We start from the raw sequence: 25,323 nt of genomic DNA on the forward strand, positions 1-25,323 counted from the left end.
AAGCCCCGAAGGCCACTGCAGCAGCTGGTGACTGCGAGGCTTTTTTTTGCTTTTTTTTTTTTTTTTTAAAGCATCAGGACACTGGGTCCAGATGGGGCAGCCATTGATGGTGCTGGGAGAACGGACAGGGGATGGGGGCTTGTGACAGAGCCCCGCACACAGCACAGGGCAGTGGGGTGCAGCAGGGATCGCCCATCCTGCCTGACAGGAGCCGATGATTGCAGGGCTTTTTTTTTTTTTTTAAAGAGCCGGGAGGCTGAGTCTGGGAGAAAGGGCGGGAGATGGGGGCTTGTGGCGGAGCCCCCCACACAGTGCGGGGCAGTGGGGTGCAGCAGGGATTGCTCCCCTTTCTGACAGGAGCTGATGAATGTGGGGCTTTTTTTTGTTTTAAGAGCCAGGATGCTGTGGCCAGACAGGGCAGCCATTGATGGGGCTGGGAGAGTAGGCAGGGGTTGGGGGGCACTCGGGGGGGTAGGGGAGAAGGCAGGGGATGGGGCCTGATGAGGGTCCCCCCATGGTCCCCTTCCCCCTTCTCCAACCCTTTCCCCCACCCCCTACTTACCAGCAAATAGTCTGGGTCCAGCTCCCTGCGGCCGTGAGTGGGGACTACCCAAATCTCTACTAAGTCCTCCGAATCCTTTCTGAAATGATTTGGAGAGCTTTGAATCGATTCAGACCTTTTTATTGGTCTCCTGATTCAATTCGGATTTGGAGATTCGGCCGCCAAATCGGGTCGAATCTTCTCCAAATCAAATCAGCATCTGAAGCTTTGTACAGCCCTAATTCGTAGCAAAACCACACTAACTGGTTGCATCTACACAAGCAGTTAATGCATAGAAATAAACTCCAATCCAGTTTCCGCCAGAGTCAGCTGCTCTCAGGCACAGCATTTACTTGTGTGCCCAGGACCACAGTGCTTTGAGGTGGGGTGGAGCGCCCCTTGGCTGGCAGGGATCCTGGGGTGGGTGGTAAGCCCCTGGCTCCAGGTGACAGCATCGGATAACGGAGGAGCTGGCTGGGGCATGAGGGTGCTACAGTGTGGGAGTAGTTGGCAGGCACTTAAGCACCATTTTGCCACAGCCAGTCCATCACAGTCTTCACGTGTGTTTGAGTGCAATTAATTACTCCACCATAGGACTGTTTTCAACAGAGAAAAGTCTATCTTCATCCTTTCTATAATCATCCTTCAGATATCTGAAGACTGTTACCAAATCCCACTGCAGTCTTCTCTTCCCCTGACTAAGAAACCCTAGTTCTTTCAGCCTTTCATCATAACACTTGCTTTCTAGGCCTCCGTTATCTTTGTCATTCTCTGCTGGGTTCTTTTAAATCAGTCTACATCCTTCTTAAGTGTGGGGTCCAAAATCACTTCCCTTGATTTGCAAGAGACATTCCTATTAAGACAACTCAAGGTACTGTTGGCTTTTTTTTTTTTTTTGCAACAAAAGCACACTGTTGGCATATATTTAGTTTATGGTTTAACTTTAATCCCCAGGTCCTTCTCAGCAGTACTGCAGCCTAACCAGTCATTCCCCCATCTGTGTTTGCACATGCAATTATTTTGATTCAAGTCCTTTGCACTTAGAATCACAGAATCATAGGAAATTAGGGTTGGGAGGGATCCCAGGAGGTCATCTACTCCAACACCCTGCTCAAAACAGGACCATCCCCAACTAGATCATCCCAGTCAAGGCTTTGTCTAGCCGGGTCTTAAAAACCTCCAAGGATAGAGATGCCACCACCTCTCTGGGTAACTTGTTCCAGTGCTTTATTACCCTCCGAGCAAGAAAGTTGTTCCTAATATCTAACCTAAACTTCCCTTGCTGCAACTTGAGACCATTGCTCCTTGCTCTGTCATCTGCCACCACTGAGAAGAGTTTACCTCCATCCTCTTTGAAGCCACCCTTTGAAGGCTGTTATTAAATCCCCCCTCAGTCGTCTCTTCTCCAAACTAAATAAGCCCAGTTCCCTCAGCCTCTCCTCATAAGTCATGTGCCCCATAACCATTTTCATTGCCCTCCACTGGGCTCTCTCCAGTTTATGTAGTGGGGGGCCCAAAACCGAACACAGTTTTGGGCCCCTACTTTTCCTTGTTGAATTTAATCTGACAGATTGTGGATCATTTCTCCAGTCTATCCAGGTGATTCTGGATCCTAGCCCTTCCCTCCAACATGTCGGCAGCCCCAGCCAATTTACTGCTATCTGCAGATTTCTTTCTCAAAACAATGCAGTTATGCAAAAAGACTTAAGAACATAAAAAATGCTGGAATCGTCTAGCCCGATCTCATACGTCACCATGGCAGAGAGTCAATACTGAAGGGGAAGAGTCTTTATGTAGGGGCTAACCAGAATAATCAGCGATGAGAAATGTAAGTCAAACTTCTGATTTCCTCTGTAGTAGCTATACTGTCTAGGTTCTGTATTGGCTGACTCTGGTCCCTCAGACAGAGGAGAAAGGAATTAGTTTGGCCCAGGCCTGTATGTTTTCAATTAGCTCATTAACAAATGACACAAATCAGTTTGCTTAGTCTCCCACCTGGTCTGCCAAGTGGAAGTCTCTTAAGTCACAAATGAACTGAGTTTATGAGCCTCTTCACCGAAAAAAATCTAATGGCCTGTCTGCCCCACTACACTGAAGATTGGGCGCTGCCCAAATTAATACCGAAGTACATGTTGAGAGGAGAGGGGATGTGGGCACAGCTCCTGCCCACACTTCTCCGGCTCTAGGCAATGCTTTCGGTGTTTCAATTTCATGAGTACTAGATTTTACTCCTAAAAATATAACTAAAAGTGAATCATAAAGACCCACAGTAAATGGGAGTTCTCTAAATCACCTTGATGGCAATCTGTCAAGGCGTGGGTTTAAAGTTCAGAAGTAGACCTCATATCAAACGTATCTCTTAGATATGATAAGCATCTCCGGAAAGAAGCTGCCATGCATAAAGAAAGAGGATATGAACCATGGGCCACATTGTCAATCTGAGGCAAATTTGTCATAGTGAATGACATAATTTGACATGGAGTCAAAAAGGACAAAGAATCTGAGATGTAGTTATTTTTAATTAAAGCAGCGTATTGTAAAATGTGATGCAGCTGGTTGTTCTGACTTAAATAGAAGCATCTCGCCTTTTAATTTTCTGTCTCTTAAAAGCAGAACTCTGATGTGGGACAGCATCTCTTCTCCCATTAGGAAATAAAACAGTGGGGACCACTTAAGTGTGCTTGGCTTTGCAGCTTTAAATGGCCTTTATTACCATAGCCATAAATAGCAAACCGCCCCAAATATTACAGGATTTTTGTTGGCTTTGACCAATGAAGTAGAACAAGACCTCTGAATACCCCATTAGTTCCAGTGCTGTGCTTTGACGACTTTGCATCGGCAGCTCTTTTTCTATATAAGTCACTAGCCTCACCCGTGTCTCTTAACAAATACCGTTGACAGGCACCATTGCAATTTTTCTGCATGTTCTGACAGTTTAATTCAGTACCTCCTGGCTAAGCAGCCAGAGCCTGAGGGGGTAATTCAGCACCTTGGCATCACACTGCTGCAATTAAAATAATTAAGGGAGTTGGGATGGGCTTGCAGAGCTTTCCTTCTTCTGCAGCTTTGTACAGAGAGAGCACTTTCCTATCCCCTCATGGAATGAATACAGGATCTTCCTTTAGAATAGATGACAATGGGATTTATTAACACTGTTTACCAGCAGCTACTGTATCACTCTGCATTTTCACCCAACATGCTTCCTCCATGGCTCCTCATCCCCTCCTTGTGTTTGACAGCATTTCTTTTCATAAATACCGTGGGGCCAAATCCTGTACATCTTCAGTGCAACTCCTTTCTTGTGGCTAATGTCAGGAAATCATTTTGCTCCATGATTGCATGCAAAGCATTTACTTTGGGGTATTTATTAGAGACAATTGAGCATCCTTTGTTTCTTAAATATAAATGTCAAAACCACTAGCTTTCTGTGGGCTGAAGAGAGATATAAAGAATGAACAAAAGAAAATCTCTTTTAGTATTTCAGATAGGCCATAAAGTGACAAGCAGAAGGAACAGACTGATATTTTTTTGTACGTTACTCTAAAACCTGCCTTAAAAGTATTTTGATTTTAGTTTGTATACATTTAAAACAGAAACAGTTCACCTACCCATAGTCTTACATATGTATGTGCACACATATTTATATATATAGAGAGGGAGAGAGAGATCTATATCTCTCATATTTATAAGGTTTGTATACTAGTTACCTTTACATTTCAGGGGTGAATCTTTCCCCTATTGAAGTCAATGGCAAAACTCATGGTGACACTTTTGTATCCGAAGTCCACCCCATACGAAACATGAATGAACTCCTTTCATAACATGTGGTGAGGGCTATTTGAAAGGAAGTGAGATAAATATCTCCAATCGGGAGTGAGCAGAAATATTCTGTTTCATGTTCAGCTCATCTAATTGAAGTGGCGTATAACAATATACAGGTATATCACACACTAATCAGAGCATTTTTATCAGCACTTACAGGATGTGTACCTGATGCAACCTTTCCCAGGATAGCTCAAATCAATCTCAAAAATGCTATTTGTGTATTTTGTTGGGCACTGAATCATTACTTATGATGGCGGAAAAAGAGTGAGGTGTCACAAATAGTTTGAGGCAACATTGTTCCAAGGCAGGTCTGAAGTACAAGCGATGGCCACAAGTTTTCCACCACTCAAAAACTTGAGTCTTGGAGTATCCAGATTGTGCATCAACTAATACACTAAAATTGAGTCTGAGAAAACAGTAGCTGAAGATAATGTTGAATATTATTTTGTTTGGCCTTCCATGATCCATTCCCTTTATTATGCACTCTCTTTAGGCACAAGTTGCCATTGGTACCCATATTCTCTCCCCTTTCTATTTTTCTTTTCATTTCCTGCTAGATTTACTCTTTTGCCTTGGATTTGAACCAACACTTTCATAAAGGTCTGGGAAGAACCATATTCCCACTTCTCAAGCTGGCAGTCAGCAGGTTTTTCGCTTTCCTCAGAGGCTATGGCCAGGTTAGCTTGGAGGATGGTACTGTCCTATTGAGTTCCTTGCCACATCTGACTAGCACGTGCCAGCGTAAGTTAACGAGGGAGAAAGAACGAGGCAGGTTCGTACTGTGGTTCTTGGCACCGACATGGTGTCATCTGGCTGGATTCTTGCAGTCCCGCATACATGGCAAGGGAAAGGCTTCTTGGAGACACCTCGCAAGTCAAGCCTCATCCATTCTTCAGGTGAGAAAGGAGGAAGTGAGGGATCTGGGCCTGGCTCAGATCTCTTGACTGTTTTGCAGGGGTGGTGTACCAGTTGCTTCCTCTTAATGGCTGTGCCCTCTTTATATTGCTTGTGCACTGTGCTGCACTTATCTTTCTAGGTAGTCGATGTAGGGAGAAGTGGGCTGGCAGTTCCTCACCACCACAGGTCTCTTAGGTGCCCTCTACATGTTACAGGTATCATGCCATTAACTGGTTAAATTGCACAATTACCTTGAGTAAAGTACCTATCATGCCATAAAAAGCTCCAACCAGCTCTAAAGTTAGACCTTGCAAATGTGTACTAACGTTATAGCTGGTTGCTGTGGAACTTGAATTCACTAATGAGCCCCTGCGTGTGTAGCAGGGTCCCCCTTGCAGCTGGGACCCCCATCAGCTGAGACTCCCAGCCCAGGATCTCCCTGTACTGGCAATAAGGTGCAATGGGATCTAATACAGGATCCCACAATCATGACTCTTGCCATGCATATGTGGCATGCCAGGAGGTGCGATTGTGTGCGTTAGATGCCATCACACCTTTACCTGCCTGTGCAAGGGGTCCCTTATGTTGCAGTTCCTAAAAATGGACTACCTTTAATTTAACAAATCTTAGTGTGTGGTATCGAATTCACTAATTTTAGCAGCAATTGATTGGTCACATGCATTAACTGATTCACATGCAGTTGGGTGTTTGCTTGCATACAGCATAAGCAAAAGTGTGTACAGATTTGAAAATGCCTGATTTTATAACCTGGGCCCGGATTTCATCTGTAGTAATAGCTAAGTAGTACTTAAAAGTCTATAAAGCATTATGAAGTCCTTCATCCAGGTACAAATGAAAGGTGTGATTGCTTACTCTTTGTTACTATTTGTTATTACTCTTTTCAGGTTAGTGAAATCATAAGTAATATTTCTGTTCTGACTGGGGTCAAAACAAAGTAGGTTGCTAACCAGCTATAACCAGGGCCCATTATAAATCCCATTTTCCTCTCTTTTGTGTACACGTGTGATCTTCATCTTCTCTCAGAAGCTATAGTGAAATGGGAAATGTGATTTGCTCCACAGTGTTTACATTGAAATGTCATTATGCCTACTAATCTTCAAATTCAGTATTATCCAGTATTTTTCAGTAATTTCATTTTTACATCATTGACACTCATAATTGAAATTCTTGCTAACAGTTGCAACTGGTTTGTTTCTTCCTTTCACCAGTCTAAAGAATATTTCTTGGTTCAGTCTTGGTGACGACTTGCTGTAAATTTGATCCAGTTCGTTTCTTTGCCCTCAGCTGATGTTGAAAGTTAGTCAACATATTCAGGTGATAGTATAATACCGTAGCCTCCTCTCAGTGTTAGAGGATATACAGATATAACTCTCTTTCATGCTATAGGTGGGGCTGTTTGCAGGAAACCTGTGCATACAGATGTGGGTATATGCTTTAGTTAGATTTTCTGTTGAAAAAAGGTGTAGTTACAAAATATTAATTTGGCGTTTCACCTCTTTTGACAGTCACATCTTCTGCCCATTTCCTGCGTACTGAGAACCCTTCGTAGCATCAGTTAACAACACAGTGGAAAGAACTGCAGTCATCCTGCCGTGTTCGCACTGTGCCTTTCCTGTACAATGTGTCTCTTGATTCCGGGAAGGCTCCTGTAACTTTAAAAAAAGATTTCACAAAGAATATACCTCCAGTAGCTAAGCTGAAAGAAGAACGTCTCACAAGTTTAATGGATCAAACAGCAGTGATGGGTTTTATGGCTCCTTTTCACTTTAGGGCAAAGGGAAGAGAGAGCAGGGCAGGTTGGTTTTAAATTCAAGGATTTATGTTGTTAATCCTCCTGGCTAATTATAATTTATGGGAACCTGATAAATTAATATGCAGTTGCTATTCAAAAGCAGAGAATAGTGTAAGGCAGGCATAAACAAGTCTTGTTCATTTTTAATTTATTTCCACCAATGGAGAATATTAAATAAAACGAACACTGGGGCATTTCACAGGAAGTTTTGTTTTCATTATTTATCTCTAGATTTATGGACTTCATATACCAATTTTCCAAACATTTTTCCCCTGTGAAACAAATAATGATGTAACTTCTAGCATATTGACTACCATTTAAGAGCCAAAGTTTTACTGTTCTTTCTCAAGTAAATATTGTGAGCATGGCAAGAAGGAGAAGAGGAGAAATGTTTATTGGCTCTTTTTTAATGCTGTGAATTTTAGCATTCATTAAAGTGAGGGGTTGACAACAGTAGCACTGTGCATATTTCTCTCTGCAGCTCCGTGAATGTGCCTAAGTCCTGACTGGCAAACTATCAGCCCTGGCCTCTCTCTCTAGCAGAAATTGCTGGGGTCCTGAAGAGGCAGGGTGTGCGGTGTAATTTTATTTTTAGTGAGTAAAAAAGTCACAAAGAGAACCCTTATAGTGCTGAAGCCAAAACCACGAAAACTTCCAAAAACAAGGTGCGACATGTGCAGTGCTGACTTTAAGCTTAAAAATCCTGATTATTAATTGTATCCATAGGGATGTTTTTCCTCATGCTTTCTGTTTGTACACCACAAACAAACAAAAAATCAGTATGACCCAAGATAGGAAGAAATACTCTTATTGTACAACTTGTAGTCTGCCAGTGGTATGAAGCAGCACTTTTGTGAACCTAAACCATTCTGTAAGGAGGAGGAAAAGAAACATTATGTCAGCATGTGCCATCTTGGATGCAGAGAAAATACTTGAGCAGTGATTAAATATATGCTCCTGCAAAGTTAATGCTCTAGTTTCTCTCAACACCCTCTTAATTGCTTCTAATCAATGCAATATAATGCTTTTGTGCGGGTTCACACCAGTAATGTGTAACAAGGTCGTATTGTATGAAAGAATGCTGCACTGCCAAATGCACAATGCTTTAGTTACACCAGTATTATACGAAAGGTTAATACTGTACACAGAAAACCCTGTTTCATTAACTTCTTCGGTGTCCATAACCCTTGTCTCCAGCAATGTCTTAGACAATATCAAGTACATCTGGCTACAGATGTCTCGTTCCTGAATATATTGGATATCCCATGACAAATTGGCTTTATGTTTTGTTAGGTAGAGAATAGAGATAATAGGTCCATTGCCCAGATTTTGAGAATAGTGAAGTCTGTAATTAGTGTTTGGCTAGACCGAGCTCTGGGGAAACCAGTGGTTTGGCTCTTTAAAAAAAAAATCTATTTTTCTTGTATCATGAGCAGCCTGCACAATTCTCTGCTCATGTCGGGTTAGGTTAATTGTGCTCCCTGGTAGTTTTCATGGGCTTTTCTTGTAGGATGAGGGGAAGCTTCTTCCAAATAAATAGGTTTATGCATAGCTGGATTTGGAGGGACCGCTCAGGTGCTTTAAATCGTGCGTCCTCTGATTTTGTAAGGATTCTAGTAAGCAGTATGCAGGCATAATGTCCTTGGGTAAACTTGCCTAAAGCACCTAAGTGACTTAAGAGCTGGTCTCACATCCAAAAGCTTTAAGACCTAGTCTGCCACAGAAAAAGACAGCCAAGGCACTTATCCTGGGCCAGCGCTCTCAGCACAACCTCAGACACAGCTTCCAAGAGAAGAAAATACTTTTTAGCAGTTGTGCAGTTTTCCAAACAAAATAAGCTTTTGCCAGCATAACTGTTTCTGCAGCAAGGCAGCATAGAAATTCTGCAAAATGATATGTTCAAAGCCAGCGTTATTGTGCTGACAGACCCCGTAGGGCTCTGTTGTTGTTTGCTTGCTGTTTGGTCGGTTTGTGCTTTTATGGTTGGGCTCAGCTTGGTTTACTTTAGTTCTTCCTAATTTTTAAATTGGGCTTCCAGCGTGGCAAGCTTAGCACTGCCGAGTTCCCTGAAATTGGATTTTCCATAGAAAAGATGGCAGCAAATATCACAGAAAAAAATCTTCCCTGTGCAGCATTATTCTACGATAGACCAAGTATCATCCTATGATATAAAGTTGTGAGTATTTTGGGGGGGGGTTAGGTTTGTTTCTAAGGACATTTACATGTACTTCATAAAACTGGTGTTAAAAATATGTAGTACACATAAAATGTAAGCACAAAAACCATCCCGGTCCATGACTGTAAGATTAAATGAAGTACTTTAGTATTGGATTTCTATGATAAAATTACTATAAATATGCTGAGTATTGGGGAAGCCTTGTTGTTGCAGCGGGAGTAGCATAATTGGGCAGAAAATAAGAGGGGTGGAGCTTAGCCTTGAACTTAAACGTGATTGGTCCAATTCTGCAGACAGTATGCCCGGGGAGAAAGGAAACCCATAAAATGATTAGCAGACAAAATAGAGGTCAGCTGGGTTTGGCCAGTCCTCTGCCAGCAATAAAAATTAGAGTGAGCAACAGCCATGGCCAACCAAGGATTTTAGTTTAAGTGTCATGCTATCCCCTAAGCAATTCTGGTTTAAGGTAAAAAAGTCAGTCAATGAATTATGAGACACAGGGGCCATGCTGTAGCTACCGGTGAAATACAAATCCAGAAGGAAAATGCTTCCAGCAGTTTTGGACCTTGTCCTTTTTAGTTGAACATTTAGAGTGCTCTGTGCCATAAAGGGTCTTACAGACTTGACAAAGTATATCAGATGCGCAAATATTTCAGATGAAGCAAATACGTATTGTGAAACGGAGGATGGTATTTACCCAAGAAACTGTAAAAGTTCTTGGTGATAAATGGTTCTGTTGGAGTTCCTAGGTAAATAAGGAGCCTGCAGAACAAAAACCTTAAGTGCCCCGCAAAACAGTCCTAGGCTGCTACGACAGTGTTCATACTATTATATCAGAGGATGAACATTTTGGATGAAATTTGGGATAATTAATGTTCTGTTGATCAAAATTGAGTTCTACTCCCCAAACCAGGCATTGTCCATGAGCCTTTGGATTTTCTACCTTGACGTTGTTCACTGGTCTGACTTGTATGTCCGACTTCTGGGGCAGTTTAAGCTGTGCCTTGCGATGAATTGATAATAGAGCCTATTTCCCCCTCCTCCTCATTTTCAGCTCCCATTTCCCGTCCCAATCATTATAATGAGCGAGACTCATGTTGCTGAATTCCATTATGTGCAAGTTACACAAAATAGGCATGCAAATCTAATACGATTTTTCCCCTGTAGAATTAACATGAAAATCTAGCCTAAATGGTTAATGTGGCATAACTCATGCATGAATAGAGTTCTGTGCTGTCTAAACTATGTAAGTAAATACCTCTGTTGAAAATGTATGACATTTATTTAATGTAACATTTTTAAAGGACTTTTTGACCCTTCCAACGTGTATCAAACACTTGGAGCAAATCAGGAGGGGGGGACACCAAAACGAAGGCAGGGCCTGTTTCCAGTGAATGTTGAAACCATGAAGTCGAGTGCAGCTGGGAAAAGTAGGTTAAAGCAAGGGAAAGTCTGTTACTCACTAAAGCAGCGCTAGACTTTAATAATAAATAATATTGAATGTAGGGATATTAAAACAATTCATTCTTGGCAAAGCGAAGGGAGGCTTTTATTCCCCCCAGTAACTCGAGGTTGAACAAAATACTACTTCTATGCTGCAGATTTTAATATAGCATCGTGTTCCTACAGGTACAATAAAATAAAAAAAGTTAAGAGTATTAATTCCTTTAAAAATACTGATTAATCCCAGATGTGAACTGTGCATGTAACTGTGTGCGTGTGTGTGTGTGCAAGTGTTAAGCGGGTACAGGTGCTGACAGAGCTGTTCCACAGCACTGCACATGTTCCCGGAACACAGCTGTTTCTCAAATCCTTTGCCAGTTGCTCCAAACCCTCTGTGAAGTTGTACTGCCTCTGGGCACAATTAAAAGCTGTATACTACATTTCATCAGGTAGTGTTAGAAATTTAGGCTGAGCCAAAAAAAAAGGGGGGGGAGGTGAAAAAAAAAGAGCCCCTTGTTAAAGAGGCATTAACCTCTTTACCTTTGCTATTGAAACAATAAAGCTTCTAAATGTCATATAAAAACTCAAGTATTAAGGGAAGAGGATGCCAAAAGGGGCTACAAAAATAAATGGCACGGCTTTAAATATTGGGGGAGGGGAAATCTGCCCCTGTCTCCCACTTCTTGGCATTTTATTGGATTTATTTATTTATTTATTTATTTTTGCAGCTGTCCATGCAAACTAAAGTGCTGGAAAATAAAGTTTGCATCTCCGAAAAAAAATGAATTCAAACTCAACTAGTCAGATGATAGTAGGTCCAGGGAAATAGCTTTGGTTTTAATTTGTTTTGAGAGCTTTTACCTTCCAACCGTTATGCTCGCTTAAGCCTGAAAAAATGCAAGATTTATGTAACGTTTCGAGAAGAAAGAGAATTTGAGGCACATTTCTATGTGTATTTTAATGTCTGCATGCAAATATTTTGCATTGCCCCCTCACTGTTTTTGAAGGCGTGCCGTCAGGACACGTCTGGAGGACGAATATCTGAGTTCCTGGCATTTTTAATCAGACGCTCAAACCGAGGAGCTGAAAACGCGAGTGCGAGGGGTCACCCCCGGGTCATGCACAACACTCCTGATTCACCTTACACCATTGAACTGGGAGTTTGAAACTTGTGCGCAGACCTCAGAAGCACGGGACACACTGATTGTCTCCATGAATGAGGTGCGGTGAATGAAGTGTGGCGACTTCTCCCCTTCCTTCAAGTCACTGCTGAAGCATTGAACTGATCGTGCTTTTTTTCCTCTACCAAATGGGAATGCAAGCTCCCAATTCTTTTGAAGATCAGCTGGAACTGTGAACTAACAAACTCCTGATCACATCTACTTTATGTTTGAGCATAGACAGAATTGCTAAGAAACATAAAATTTCTGATCGTATGACCTGAGGAGTGGTTCCTGCGCTGGAGATAAAGCTGGGACTGGGCTTCTGTCTCTCCTTTATCAGAACCAGCTTTGTATCTTCCAGGCATCACCCAAAGAGAAAAGAGCAAATCACCTTTCATCCCCATACGTGAGATCCCTTCAGTCGGTCATTGGAGCTTGCTGTTAAGTTCTGTAAAATGGGCACTGATTCAGCAAGAGGCTCGTGTGCGTGCTTAATGTAAGGGATTTACTCATGGGCTTAAAACCTGCCGAAGCCAATGGGAGTTATGCAAAACTGAGGATGAATAAGGATGGATTTCTTCAGTCATCATAACAGTGTGATCTTAAAATATTAAGGGGTTTGTGTACTTGTGTGTCAGTTAGGTGGTTAAGAGTTTTTATAAATATGGATATTTTGTCAACAAGACATTTCAGACAGGAAACTTCAAACTAAGTCTCGCAGAAATCAGAGCTATCTAGTTTGAATAATATCTGTATCCAGGGTTGTTGGCTTCCTTTAAAATCTATGCCTGTGTGAGCATTTGGGGGAAAAAAACTTCAGTCTTTAATTAGTGAGCAGGTAAAATGTGATCGCTGCGCTAGTAAAGGAGTTAGCAACCAGGCCATTGTTAAAGAGTTTGATTGAACCCATGTAAAGATGGCCTGTTGTATCAAATTATAAAAAGATCCATGCTATAAATTATGAATGTGGATGGTGATGAGAAGCAGAGGTGAATAAACATTGTGTGCATTGGCATCACATCTTTGTGATTATCTTATTATTTTTTTGCCACTTAAGTTGGCACTTAATGTTTTGCCCTCTGTTTCCAAAGAATGCGATGATTAACTACAGCTTGAGTGGCATCGCTTTGATTTCATGAGCTTTCAACGGAAACTGAAGGGCTGAAGTTTCTTTGGTATGTGGGTGAGGGGGTTCATTCTGTTTCTGGTTCTGGTTATGTAAATCAGGATTAATTTCATTTTAACTAAACGAGTTACAGCCCCATAAAAGGATGCAAATAAGCGCAGGATCAAATCAGAAGTAAACTTTGTCGTCAGGAATCAAAGTATGTCTCTGCCCCAAAAAAACTCAGAGACGAAAGTAATTCTGCAAAGAAGCTGTCCACAACAGCTCACTTTCGGTTCCATCAGCTCCTTAAAATGTGAACTTTAATGAGCTGCAGCAGATCCCAGTATTTTTCCTAGTCTCCTTCCAGTTTCTTTAAAGTTATGGCAAAGCAGTTTTTAAATAATTATGCTTTTTAATTTAGATTAGTTTTGTAGTGACAAACACACCTTCTGCTTCTGTAAAAAGTTAGGAACACATGTTATGAATCAAAAGCCAGCTAGATTGTAATCTGTCAGTAGCGCTGATGAAAGCGATCTACTGCTATGCAGAAAGATCCCGAGAATTTAGCGTTGCACTGATTAGCATGTGTCTGACATCATTCTACCAGTTACCCTCTGTTCAGCAATATCAGTCCTACAGCAATGTTGTCTAGCGGTTAAAGCCCAAGACTGGTTGTCATTATAGTCCCATCCTTGACTCCATGCTAGTTTCTTCATTTCGCTGTGTATCCATAATAAGTGTGCACCACGCAGGGATGTTTTAGGCTTATTTAGTGCTTGCAAAATGCTTTGCGGGAGTAGAAAAAACCCCCCCAAGACCCTAATAAAATGGGAAAATATTTTTATTATCAAATAAAAAAATCTATTGCCCATACTATTATGAAGTTCAGCTATATCTGTTCTGTACTTTTGCTATTTGTTTTGCATAGTTCTTTTACATGAGAATTCATTGGGCTGACCATTTATTTTGGGTGTACAGGTTTTCCTTTAAGATGTAACATATAGCTACGTAACTGGAAGTGTGCGTGTGCATGTATGTGTGTGCGTGCGTGGGTGTACACACACCAATACTGGGGCTATAAAGCCAGGAAATCTGTTGACATTTACAAAGTACTATTGACTGTAGTTTTGATTGACCAGTACACAGTCTAAAACCTCACTAATTGCCTTGTTGATTTCAAACACTATAATAAAACTTTAAAATGTTTCAAGACCTTCAATAATGTAGTACAAAGGCTTGTATATAAAGACAGTTATGGGCTTCTAGGTAGCCAGTCAGTTATTCCAACATGTTTTGAAATGAATGAGTCTTCTGCAGCCTGAAACACGAACACCGGGGGAATAGCTGTATCTTTGATGGTGTTTTCTGTATTTGTACATGATCCAGCACTTATGACATTAGATTTTGTACAACATTATAGCCAGAGCATCAAATGCACAAACGGCTAGTGAGCTTCCTCATAATCAGTCTGACAATGTTTCTTCTTTGCACTGGGAAAGTCAAAAGATTAGCTTTGAAGGAAAAAGTAATCAATACATGTGGCAACTGTATACTGACTGCAAAGGCTAAGGACTATGGAAAGAAATTCTCCAGTGGAAACAAAATGTGGAAGAACATCGAAGTCTTGATTTTCCAAAAGGCTAGGTATGCAAATATGCATACAAAATGCAAATGGACCCGTGTGCCTAATTTTTGCACCCACTTTACAATAATTGTATGTAGAAATGGATCGTTTGTACTTTTAAATGCCTAATTTTGCTCATGTAGTCACAGGAATAATATACACAAATTAAATGTAGAAATCCCAGCACTTTTGCGAGAGTAAGTCAGGCTACAGAGATCAGCAGTACTAGGTCTTGGTTCAACTATAAATGTCAACAGAACATGCCACTTTTGCTTTGTTATATTGAATTATCATTGCTATTCTTCCTCCATGTCCTGTTCCAAAGCACTTTCCCATTAAGGGTGGCTTTATGGGTGTCACAGTAGTTCTTCAGTTCCTGATTCAGTAAGATACTTAGTTCTGTGCCTTGTGTGCTTAAATGCCCTCCTGAATTCACTTCTTCGTTATGCTTGCTTCTTCGCAGACTCCCTCAGGGCAAAAGAGAGACCTGTGGGATAACAAGGGTAGGGTCAAATCCAAGCTAGCTTCTTGGCTCTGAACCCAAGACAAAGTGCAATGTTATCAGTCATTGCTGGTGTGCTTTGTCTGTGAGACAATATTGTGTTAAGGTTCCCCTTCTGGCCCTGGGAGTAAAGGAGGAGAATGGGACTGAATTTTGAATTCCATCGTATCACTTGAGTACAACTAATTGAAATAGTTTTTAATAAAGACTAATTGCTTACAAATATTATCCCCTCAATATACACAGAAAATTGAAGATTTTGTTCTGGAATTTAAGGGAATACTCTAGCCATAACTGAGTTAGGCCTGGCTGTCACTCAAAATTTAAAATTACAGTCTAGGGCCGTGTGTACACGAAACAAGGAATGTGTGTGCACGACACTTTAAAGTGGGCTAAATGCTTTTGTGCCGCTTTAATGGTGTCGGTGTTTGCATGCCTCAGTGGCGTATTGTGCATTAACTAATGTAGGAAATTCAGCAGTGTAATGTGCCTTAAATGACTTGGGGCGCAAAGCACCAGGCTCCGTGCAGCTCTGCAGGAAGCCCTGCAGGCAGCCTGGCAGCAGCCCAGGAGGGCAGGCTCTGTCCAAGAAAAGCAATGAGCCTCATCTTTTTTTTTCACCCCCGGTACCTGCCTGAGCTGCGCGGGGGCCCAGTGCTTCCCTCTGTGGCTACGCTGCCCAATGGGACCACCTGAGCTGGGTGCCTGCAAGCGGGTGCCACCCGGTGGGGGGCGGGGGCGGGGGGCTGCCGCAGAGGGAAAACCCAACCCCTGCCTCAGCCCAGGGACTGCTCCACCCGCTGGCAGCTCGTCCTCCCTTCCGCACTGGAGAGGAAGGTAAATGTGGGGTGTGTGTACGACACAGGAGTTTACTTCGCCCTAAATTGAAGTGGTGGGTTTAAAAACTCACTGCTTCAATTTAGGGCCTCCGTTTCGTCTACACACGCCCCAGATCTATGTGAGAAGTAATTGTTTGGGGGGGTTATTTTATTTTATTTTTTGGTGCTATCTTTTATTGGACCACTCACATAGATGGGAGAGATGCAGCACTGAGTAAGCTCTTAAAACAAGTCCATTAAAAGGATGAGGGTGATTTATATTGCTTTCGTAAAAGCCACCTAATATGCAAATAGGCCTGGTTTCAATACAGTAACTAGCAACTTTGACTAAGTTTTATGTTGGCCTCATTTTGAACTTAAAGTACAAAGCGATCTTGTGGGGTCTAGGTGTGAAACCACATGGGATTGAAACTGAAAGGATATATTCTTACGACCACTCTAAGCCTGAACTAGCAAATTGCACAGAGTGCTAGAATATACGTATATGAGCCACTATGACACATACCAAAATGCTCATGGAGAAATAGAAATCCCCACCAGAAAGAGGAGTAAAGTGACGAGGTTCTGAACAGCTGTATCCTTTATTGATATCATTGCATCAGAGATGATCAGCGTGTTTCAGGAACTAATTTACTCCCCCTGTGTCTCTGTGCTATTTTATGGTCTTCTGAGGGTCAGGCCCCATCTACGTTACACTTAAGTCATGATTAACCAGTTAATCACGTCTTAAGTGTTTACCTGGCCGCACAATCAATCATTTAATGGTGTAATAAAAAGAAGAAGCTACAAAGTTATTTTACAAAATATGTGTAATAACTTCCCATCATACCATTAATTGAATGAGTGGCCAGGGGCTGGGAGCCCCATCGGTTGATCACAGCTGCCAGCTGGGGGGACCCATGTGCCCCCACAGCTGAGAGACTGCAGCTGACGTTGTGTCTCAGCCATGGGGGCACCTGGTGGCCCCCGTGGCTGGGAGCCGTGTCAGCTGGGGGGGAGTCCCAGCTGCGGGAGTTTCTACTTGCCGGTGCAGAGGAAGCCTGGGATCACAATCCCAGAATTTCCCCTGCACTGGCAATAAGGCATGATGGGATCTCGTTCACGATCCCACAGTCATGCTTCCTGCCATGCATCTGTGGCATGGCAGGACGTGCAGTTGTGCAGACTCAGGCCTATCGTGCCTTTACCTGCACCTCTAGAGGGGCCTTCAGATTCACAGCTTGCCTATCTCCCTGTAAATTTTTTAAAATTCATGTTAATTTTATGTTTCAGGCCTGCACCTTCTGGTGAAGAAAGGTTAGGAGCTGATGCTTCTCAAACCTGTTTATAGATGTTGAAAGGCTTGTAACTTTTGTTTTCATCAACTGCCTAATTTAGTCTTCAGATGCTTAGTGCATTCAGCAAGATTTGTCACGTCTCACCATGGTTTTACCAAATCTGTTTAGCCAAATGAGAATTCCAGCCTCAGCCGTTACTTCCCATTTCCAAAAAATTTAGCTTTAGCTTATATAAAAATATATATATTTCCTGCATTTGCAGTGAAATAAGATATGTATATATAGAAGCTAAAGCGAAATATATATATATTTCCTGCATTTGCAGTGAAATAGGATATGTATATATAGAAGCTAAAGCGAAATATATTTATATTTCGCTTTAGCTTCTATATATGCATATATATATATACACACACACATTCTATATATGCATATATATATATATACACACACACATTCTATATATGCGTATATATATATACACACACACACATACATTCTATATATGCATACATATATACATATGTATATCTATGTATGTATGTGAGTGTGTATATATATGTGTGTATGTATGTATATATGTATATATAGCAGCTAAAGATATATGTATATATATAAATGTTTCCTGCATTTGCAATGAAATAGGATTCGCTGGAAAGTAAGCGATAATGGGTATCAGCTAAGAGATACAAAGAACAAGGGAAAAGTTCTGGCGTCTTGTGTATTTTGTTTTAGAATATTAACTGAATAAGCCACAAAGTATGAAGGTTATGATTAAATTGCCGGAGCAGTAAATCCTGACTCCCATGGCCTTACACTCACTGCACAAAAGAGACATTGTTATTCTACATGAAGAGAACGGAGGTTCCACACAAAGGTCAGAGTGACACCGCTGTATGGGAGAGCGTTGTTTTGCATTCACTGATAAACAAGGTTAGGATCTCACTGACTTGACAAAGGAATTGTTACACGGTTTACACTGAAAAGTTGCAAGTGAGGATCTTGCTTCCAATGATCTGCTGTGAAGCAATAATAGCATTTTGTATACAGCATTTTATCAGTGCCTGTTATTCCAATATTTAACCTTCAGAGGCGACAAGAAGATAGTGGGAGCCAGAACAATAAATACTAGGGATTTTCCCCCCCCATGCTTTCTGACTTGCACTGTAAAGTTTGCATGCAAACGGTATAGTGGGAGCTCTATAGTGAAAAACGGTGTCGATACAACTCTGGGCTATAAGCCTGATTTGCACATGGAAGATCTAAGTTGTAATAGGCAATAAATGAGTGATATCTACGTGTGTGTGTGTGTGCATGCGTGTGTGTAGAAGCTGAGAAGTGGGTGTAGGTTGTAGCCGTGTTGGTCTAAGGACATAGGCAGACAAGGTTCTTTGGGTGAATACTATTTAAGTTAGTCTAATAAAAGATATCAGATTCACCCAAAGAACCTCGTCTGCCTGAAGTTGAGAAGTGAGAGACTGATCAGAAGAATGAAATCTTTTTGCCTTAGTGTTCTGCCCACGACAGCGGAGACTGCCACTAGCACAAAGGCTGTCTATATAATCAGGGACCTGCTTATTCCCCAGCATCTCCCAGCAGTATGGTTCCCCTGAGCTCCTGAAGGAAATCACTGGGGAAGGGGTAGGCGGTGGCACTGCTACCACTGCTTTCCCCTGCTGCTGTGAATGGTGCCACCTAAAAATCCCTCCCTGTGGTAGCTTGGTAAAGTTGGCTGGGGGTATGCGGCCAGAAAGTGGTGCCGGAAGACACTGCGTGGTCAACAGATAACTGGGAGGGTATTGCTTTTTTTGTTCGGTTGGTTTGATTTGTTCTTGGTAAAACAAAATATCCCAAGTCCACGTACAAGCAGTCCTAATAAATCCATTTTCAATTGTTTCCAGATCTAGCGCTTTGTTTGAATGTTGAGCAGCTGCTGTGCTGCCCTGTATGGTTTTGGGCTATGTACCCTTGAAAATTAAAAATATACTTCAAGTGTGGATCTTCTTTCCTGGCAGAAACTGAAGCTGATGACAAATTTAGGATGTTATAAAAAAAAATTAGAGAAAGAGGGAGGAAGGGGAAGAAATATTGAACTAATCTGTTGCTGGATGGGGTTATACATACAGACTAGGACGATGAACAGGAGGGCCTTTTAGTGTGCTGCCTCTTTTGGAACCTGGACTTTTAGTTTTCCACTGGACATTGCATCATTTTATTACAGGTCACTGAACTAAAACTCAGTGATTTCTCAAAGGTGCATAATGACAAGGTCATGCTTAAGGGATGCCCACAACGGTATTGACATTTTCCTGCCATCTGCGGGTATCAGTTGTGTGTGGAAATTTTGGGTGTTGGTAGCTAATGAAGATTTCATTAAAATAACAGTATTATTTTTCCATGGGATGCATGTTAGACTACTATTGCATCCCAATAGTAAATGAGGAAAAGGGCATGATGAAAGAGCTGAAAGTCAGCACATTTACAGGCTAATGGGCCTATGTAAAGAGAACAATTTAAATGTTAACTTTACTATTTAAATGGAATTAGCATTATCAAAGTCTCTTACTTAACTTATGAATTTTTTAAGGATTATTTTCAAGTAGTATACTCCAAGGAAATTGTCAGGGATAGGGAAAGAGAGGTCTTCAAAGGGCCATAAATCAATTCTTGAGTGATAGTATATTAAATGATAACCTTGTCATATTTAATGTCACACTGGAAGGATCTATTGAGGCATTGTTCCTTCCACAGTATCTCTGCAGGTGAATTAACAGAGTGAATTTGAACTTTCCAAAAGCAAAGCTATGGGGAGTGAGTTTCACTAAGCATCACACAATAAAATCACTCTCTCTCTCCTTTAGTCTTCCGGCCATCTTATTTGACCACGTTAGCGTTATCATCCTACTTGAAATCTATATGTTTCCTTTGTCTTCTGCCTCCTGGGGTTCTGAGATCCAGCCCCTGCTTTTATTTGGTGTTGGGTGGAGTTTCACTAACAACCTGAACCATTCAGTCTTTCCTCTGAAAACCGTTCATTCTTTTACTTAAAGTGGGGCATGCTTCAATGTTCTTTTAAGGTCATGCTGAATTAGGCTCTCATTGACTTCAGTGGAAGCAGGATTGGGCCCCCGAAGGCTTGTATTGTCTTGGAAAAAATACAACTTTGAAAAGGGTCGCTAATAAGGTCTGAAAGAGTTAAGCAAATTCCAGGCTCTTTAAGCCAAAATTCACTTTTCAATGTGCTTGTTGTACTTAAATGTCAATCTATTTGAAAAGGAAAGTGTCCCAATTATTTAGATGGCCAAAAGAAACAGCTTCAATTCTTTATCACATAAATACACTTAAAACCATGATTTAAAACAGATGAACAGAGAACTGAATTAGTGTTTTGGTTACTCAGTGAAGCCAAATATAGGCCTCTTTGGCATTGACTGAGCCTTCTCTATAGCTTTAGTCCCAGAGCAGTATGAGGTTCTTTGAAGATTGTAAATAGCCCTGGCAGTCAGACAGCTTCCAAGAGTCCCCTTTCATTCTGCTGCCTCGGTATTGTAACCCCCAGCTCCTCCGAATGCTCGCTCCTATTTCCTTTACTTTTACACTCGAAATCACTCTGAACGAAGATAAAAACATATAACCTAGCTAAGGGTCAGTCACTACTGTACCTTCCATGCAGCCAGTGTTAATTTGGGCTGGCAAGCTCCAAAGTCCCTTTCCAGCTAATTTGTTCATGTAATTAAGTTAGCAAAATCATATGTTTTATTAATCTAATAAAATGCATTTCATGGTTTAGACCATCTTTAATCCTTTTGACCTTTGAAGTCAGACTTTATAGTCTTCAGATTGCAGTAATTTATTTTGGTTGTTTCTGTTGGGAAAACAGTTTAACAATCTGCTTTCCTTCCAGTTTTACATTTTTTCCCCTTAAAGGTAAATGGAATTAGTAAACATCTGCTTCTTTTGAATATTTACAAACTTCACAATCAAGATTTAACAATGCCAACAACATTAGTAGTTTAAATGCTTATAAATATTCACAGACAAATAAATATAGCACCGTGCAGGTGTTTTTAATTTCTGATGGTTTAAGGTTTAGCTGTCTGAACAAGGCTTTTGTTTTATGCACATGAAGTATATTTGGTGGCACGAGATTTGTGCTTTTTTCAATTTAAGCATCTCAGTTCTCCTGTTCTTCCTTAACTCCTTTAGTATTATTAGGAGCAAAACATTTGGTTAGTTGTATCAAATGCACCTGCCTGTCAGTTTAATTCTAACTGAGAAACACTGGCATAACTCCATTTGTTATTAAATATGTGTAATTATTATGCAATATAATAGAGCATTGATTCCACTATTATCATCCAAAAATGATGGGCAATAGGTTATATTATCTTTGCTTTTAACAGAGCACCTTAAGGCTGGGAAAACAGTAATTAAAGCAGTTTAATGGTATTTAATTGCTCTGGATAACTGGATAATACTGCTTCAGTATTTATAGTATAGTACAGTACTGAGTATTTACAGTATTTTACATGCGTGGCAGGAAGCATGATCGTCGGATTGCAAATCAGATCCCATCATATCTTGTTGCTGCTGCAGGGAGAGCCCAATCCTGGGTTCCTCCTGCACTGGCAAGAAGGTTCCTGTGGCTGGGAGCCCCTTCAGCTGATGGGGGCTCCCAGCTATGGGAGCACCTTACACACCCCTATGGCTGGCATGGGGACGTGTGATGCACCCCCATGTCTGGGGCATGTGCCCCCATGGCTGAAAGTCAGTGTCAGCTGGGAGTTCCCAGGCTGGGGGGTGGACATGGCACTCCCACCTGGGAGCTCTGATCAACCGATGGACTTTCCAGTCACGGAGCCACAGGCTATATGTGCAAATTAAAGCTGGAGAGAACCAGCTATAAAGTTATTGTGCATTTTCTAGCAATAACTTTATAGCTGGTTGGACCTTATAGTTAACTTGCATGTGTAGCCAATCTAATGAATTGTGTGATTAACCAGATAATTGTGTGATGCATGTAACGTGGAGACCCTTAACCATGAGGAAATTTGGCTCCTGAATTTTTAAAGATTTTGCTATGGAAGAGTCTTTTCTTTGCTAACTTATTGCAAAAAATTCTGAGAGTGCTGCATGAACTTCCCAGTTTTGCCCTGCATAGTTGCCACAGGGATTGCAATATTTTCAGGGGCCAGCCTTGTAATACTATAATCTGCCATGAGGAGGAATATAGCAAAGCTATACTATCCCAGGAACAGAGCGGATAATGATTTGGGACTCAAAGAGTTACTGTTTGACATGTCGCCCCCCGCTTCCCCTTATCCTCTGTGGGGGAAAACAACTCCTAACAACTAATCCAAGCTTGCTGCCCTGTTTAGGACTTTTAGGGAAGAGGGGACGGCTGGATACATGGACCAGTCCTTGCGCACCCATTCCCGTCCTCTTCAAACAAAGCAGTCTCTCTGTTCATTAGTAAAATCTGTGAACATTTTATTTACGCTCCTAGGACACAGCCATATCAGTTGCAACCTTGATTTGTCTCTTTGCTTTACACAGAGTTCTGCTCTGGTTCATCTTTTATCACCTCTTCCCTCTGCCTCCAGCAGTGGCTTAGCCATGAAACATGCTCTTTTAACAATCAGCTCTCTCAAGCAATAAAAAAAAAAATTAATGCGAGGAGACAAACGCTGCTTTTTCACCCCCTTCAGCCCACTGATTTCACTGAGAGCGCACGGACAGAACTGGTCCCAGCGACTCTAGGGTGTTGCTACTGGTCAGCTCTCCAGCATTTTTATCTTGTTTCCGAGTTGTTCTGTAAATTGAGGCTCATTTAAAATGGATTTAATTATGACTCTTTTAAAACTTTCAGCCAATAGTCAAGATGGGCAGTGCAGCACTGCATTTCATGGAATAAAACACCTGGACAAGCAAGTTTTTATCTCGTTCTCCCCCACCTTCCTTTAAGTGCCCGAAGTCTGTCACTGTTTACCAGAAAGTGACCTGTGGGCATTGACTAGACGGCTGGTTACAGCTCAGACTTGTTTTTCCACCTATTATTTGTTAGTTATGCTGAGCTCCTTCGGCAGAACGCATATAATGTAGAGCATAGGTCAGAGGCAGCGGTTCCAGGGAATGGAAACTGGGAATGACTGCGTCCTTATAGAGGGAGAGAAAAGTCCCATCGTATTTCCTCTATAGAAAGACTTTGGGCTTTGACATTAGTTCTTCTGCCACTGCAGGCTGTCCTGGGATGCAAGCAAGTGATCTCTCCGCTGAGAAACACTTGAAGGTTTTGAGAGGAGAGTATGAAAAATAGCTATAGCTTTTCCTCGTGAAATTGCTTCGTTCCTAGAGCAGCGTGGTGCTGAGACCCCCAAACCAGGAAGACAATCACACTTCCTAAGGGCCAAACTCACGGGTGGGGCGGGCCCCTATATGTCAGCTGTGACTTCTTCAGATTAGGCTATAAAGGGCTGACTCTTTCATATACGATGTCTCCTATGTTTACATCAAGGTTAGGCGCAGGCCTTCAAGGCAGAATTGATCTAAGTTATGAGGTTTTTTGTAAGCGGCATAGTTGAGATCAGTAGCAAAGAGAACATATGTTTGCCCTTTGGTGGGGTGGGGGGATGGCAAATCTCACACCCGGTTCTGCCATTTTTAAACAAGTCTGTGTGTGCTGAACTTCTGTTGTGTTACGGGTATAGACCAGTTTCTGACCACTTATACTGGTAAAAGTGTAATGTGTGTCCCTGGCCAAAGAGTTGAGTGGGTTTGGATGCGTGCGCGCACATGTGCATTGGTGTGTATGGTAATGTTGTCATATCCTTTGGATGTTGATTTTTGGTACAATTTTGAAGAATCCCGGATATTTTATATTCCTTGATCTTGGCAACTTACTATTCTAATAAAGGAAACTACAAGGCATACAGCCTAAGACCTGTGCTTCAGGTTGGGTAAAGATGAGATGAACAACAACCACTCCAACTCTCTTCATGGACTTCAAAGCCATAAGGGACTACTAAGGCCAACAAACTGAACTTCCTACCTACCGCAGATGATATAATTTCATCTAGTGGTTCCTGCATTGAGCTTATAACTGCTCTTCATGACTATTAATATGGTATTTTAATTTATTGTGGTATGATTAGGCTGATTAGGTCACACCTAACTCATTAGACCTTCTTCCATTTTCTTTAGAAGGTTGTTTTAAATTAGTTACTGCCTAGTCTGTGCAACCTTTTGTCGGTTCAGTGAGTGGTTCTTTTAACATGGCTTGTATCGATGCCATGGTAGACCCGTGAAGCTTTATGAGACATTATTCAGCTCTCTGATGTTTTACAAAGAAACAAAGGGCTGGCTGCCAACCCTGCTAGGGAAGGAAATATTTTTTATGCTAAGAAAGTAATTAAGTTATGGATATAATAATCAGATGTAATTCCAGTAAAACACAGCCTGATATTTCTCATCAGAATTGATATGACTGCTAAAAAAAACAACAAAGCTGTCTTTGGAGCAAGAGTTGAGACCCACACTTTACAATACCGCTTTGTGGGGTGCTGCTCCTTGCTCTAAAGAGAATAGATGGAATACATCAGTTCAGATGAGGTGAGAAATATTTGACCACAAAGTAGATGAGTAGAGAGAGCAAAACTCAAAACAAAAGTTCGTACATGTAAAATCAACATTTCTAAAGCTACATCATTTTGGGCTTTTTTTTCATTATCTGCTCACAGATCTAAAATAGCATCAATTTCAACTCCGGTTGTATTTTCTCAGGACAGCCTGCCCACAGATTCTCTAGAAAATGTGGTTACCAGCTGGTATGGCAGTTCACAGTGCGATTTTTGTTTCCCTTCCAACAATCTGGCATCTCATGTCTATATCAAGTCACAACTTACTAGGAAAAATATATGTAAAAAAAAGAGTTGTAAATCATATTAACACACAGCTTGGGGGGAGGGGGTTGGGGGGGCGTTAAAAATGTATATATATAAAAAAAGAAACCTCATTTTCAGAAGAATAGTTATAGAAGAGCAAATAGTCATGGTGTGTTTTTTAACCTCAGTGAAGTAATCATGCAATATATGATTTTTTTTTTCAAGAAATCAACAA

General features: G+C 41.4%; 1 protein-coding gene across 7 annotated transcripts in view; it reads left to right on the top strand.

Annotated features, from left to right (window-relative positions):
• Positions 1 to 25,323, top strand: part of WWOX (WW domain containing oxidoreductase) — a 686,397-nt gene that overhangs the window by 599,611 nt on the left and 61,463 nt on the right. Inside the window, exon 9 of one of the 7 annotated variants that reach the window (XM_019488207.2) lies at positions 6,790 to 7,239. The exons of the other annotated variants lie outside the window; for them this stretch is intronic. Within the exon in view, the coding sequence (XP_019343752.1) occupies positions 6,790 to 6,843 (54 nt within the window). The 3' untranslated portion in view covers positions 6,844 to 7,239. Of the gene's footprint in view, positions 1 to 6,789; positions 7,240 to 25,323 lie in introns of those variants that run through there. 7 annotated transcript variants of the gene reach the window in all.

Source organism: Alligator mississippiensis, chromosome 10, assembly GCF_030867095.1.
Source record: "Alligator mississippiensis isolate rAllMis1 chromosome 10, rAllMis1, whole genome shotgun sequence".
Lineage (NCBI taxonomy): Eukaryota > Metazoa > Chordata > Crocodylia > Alligatoridae > Alligator > Alligator mississippiensis.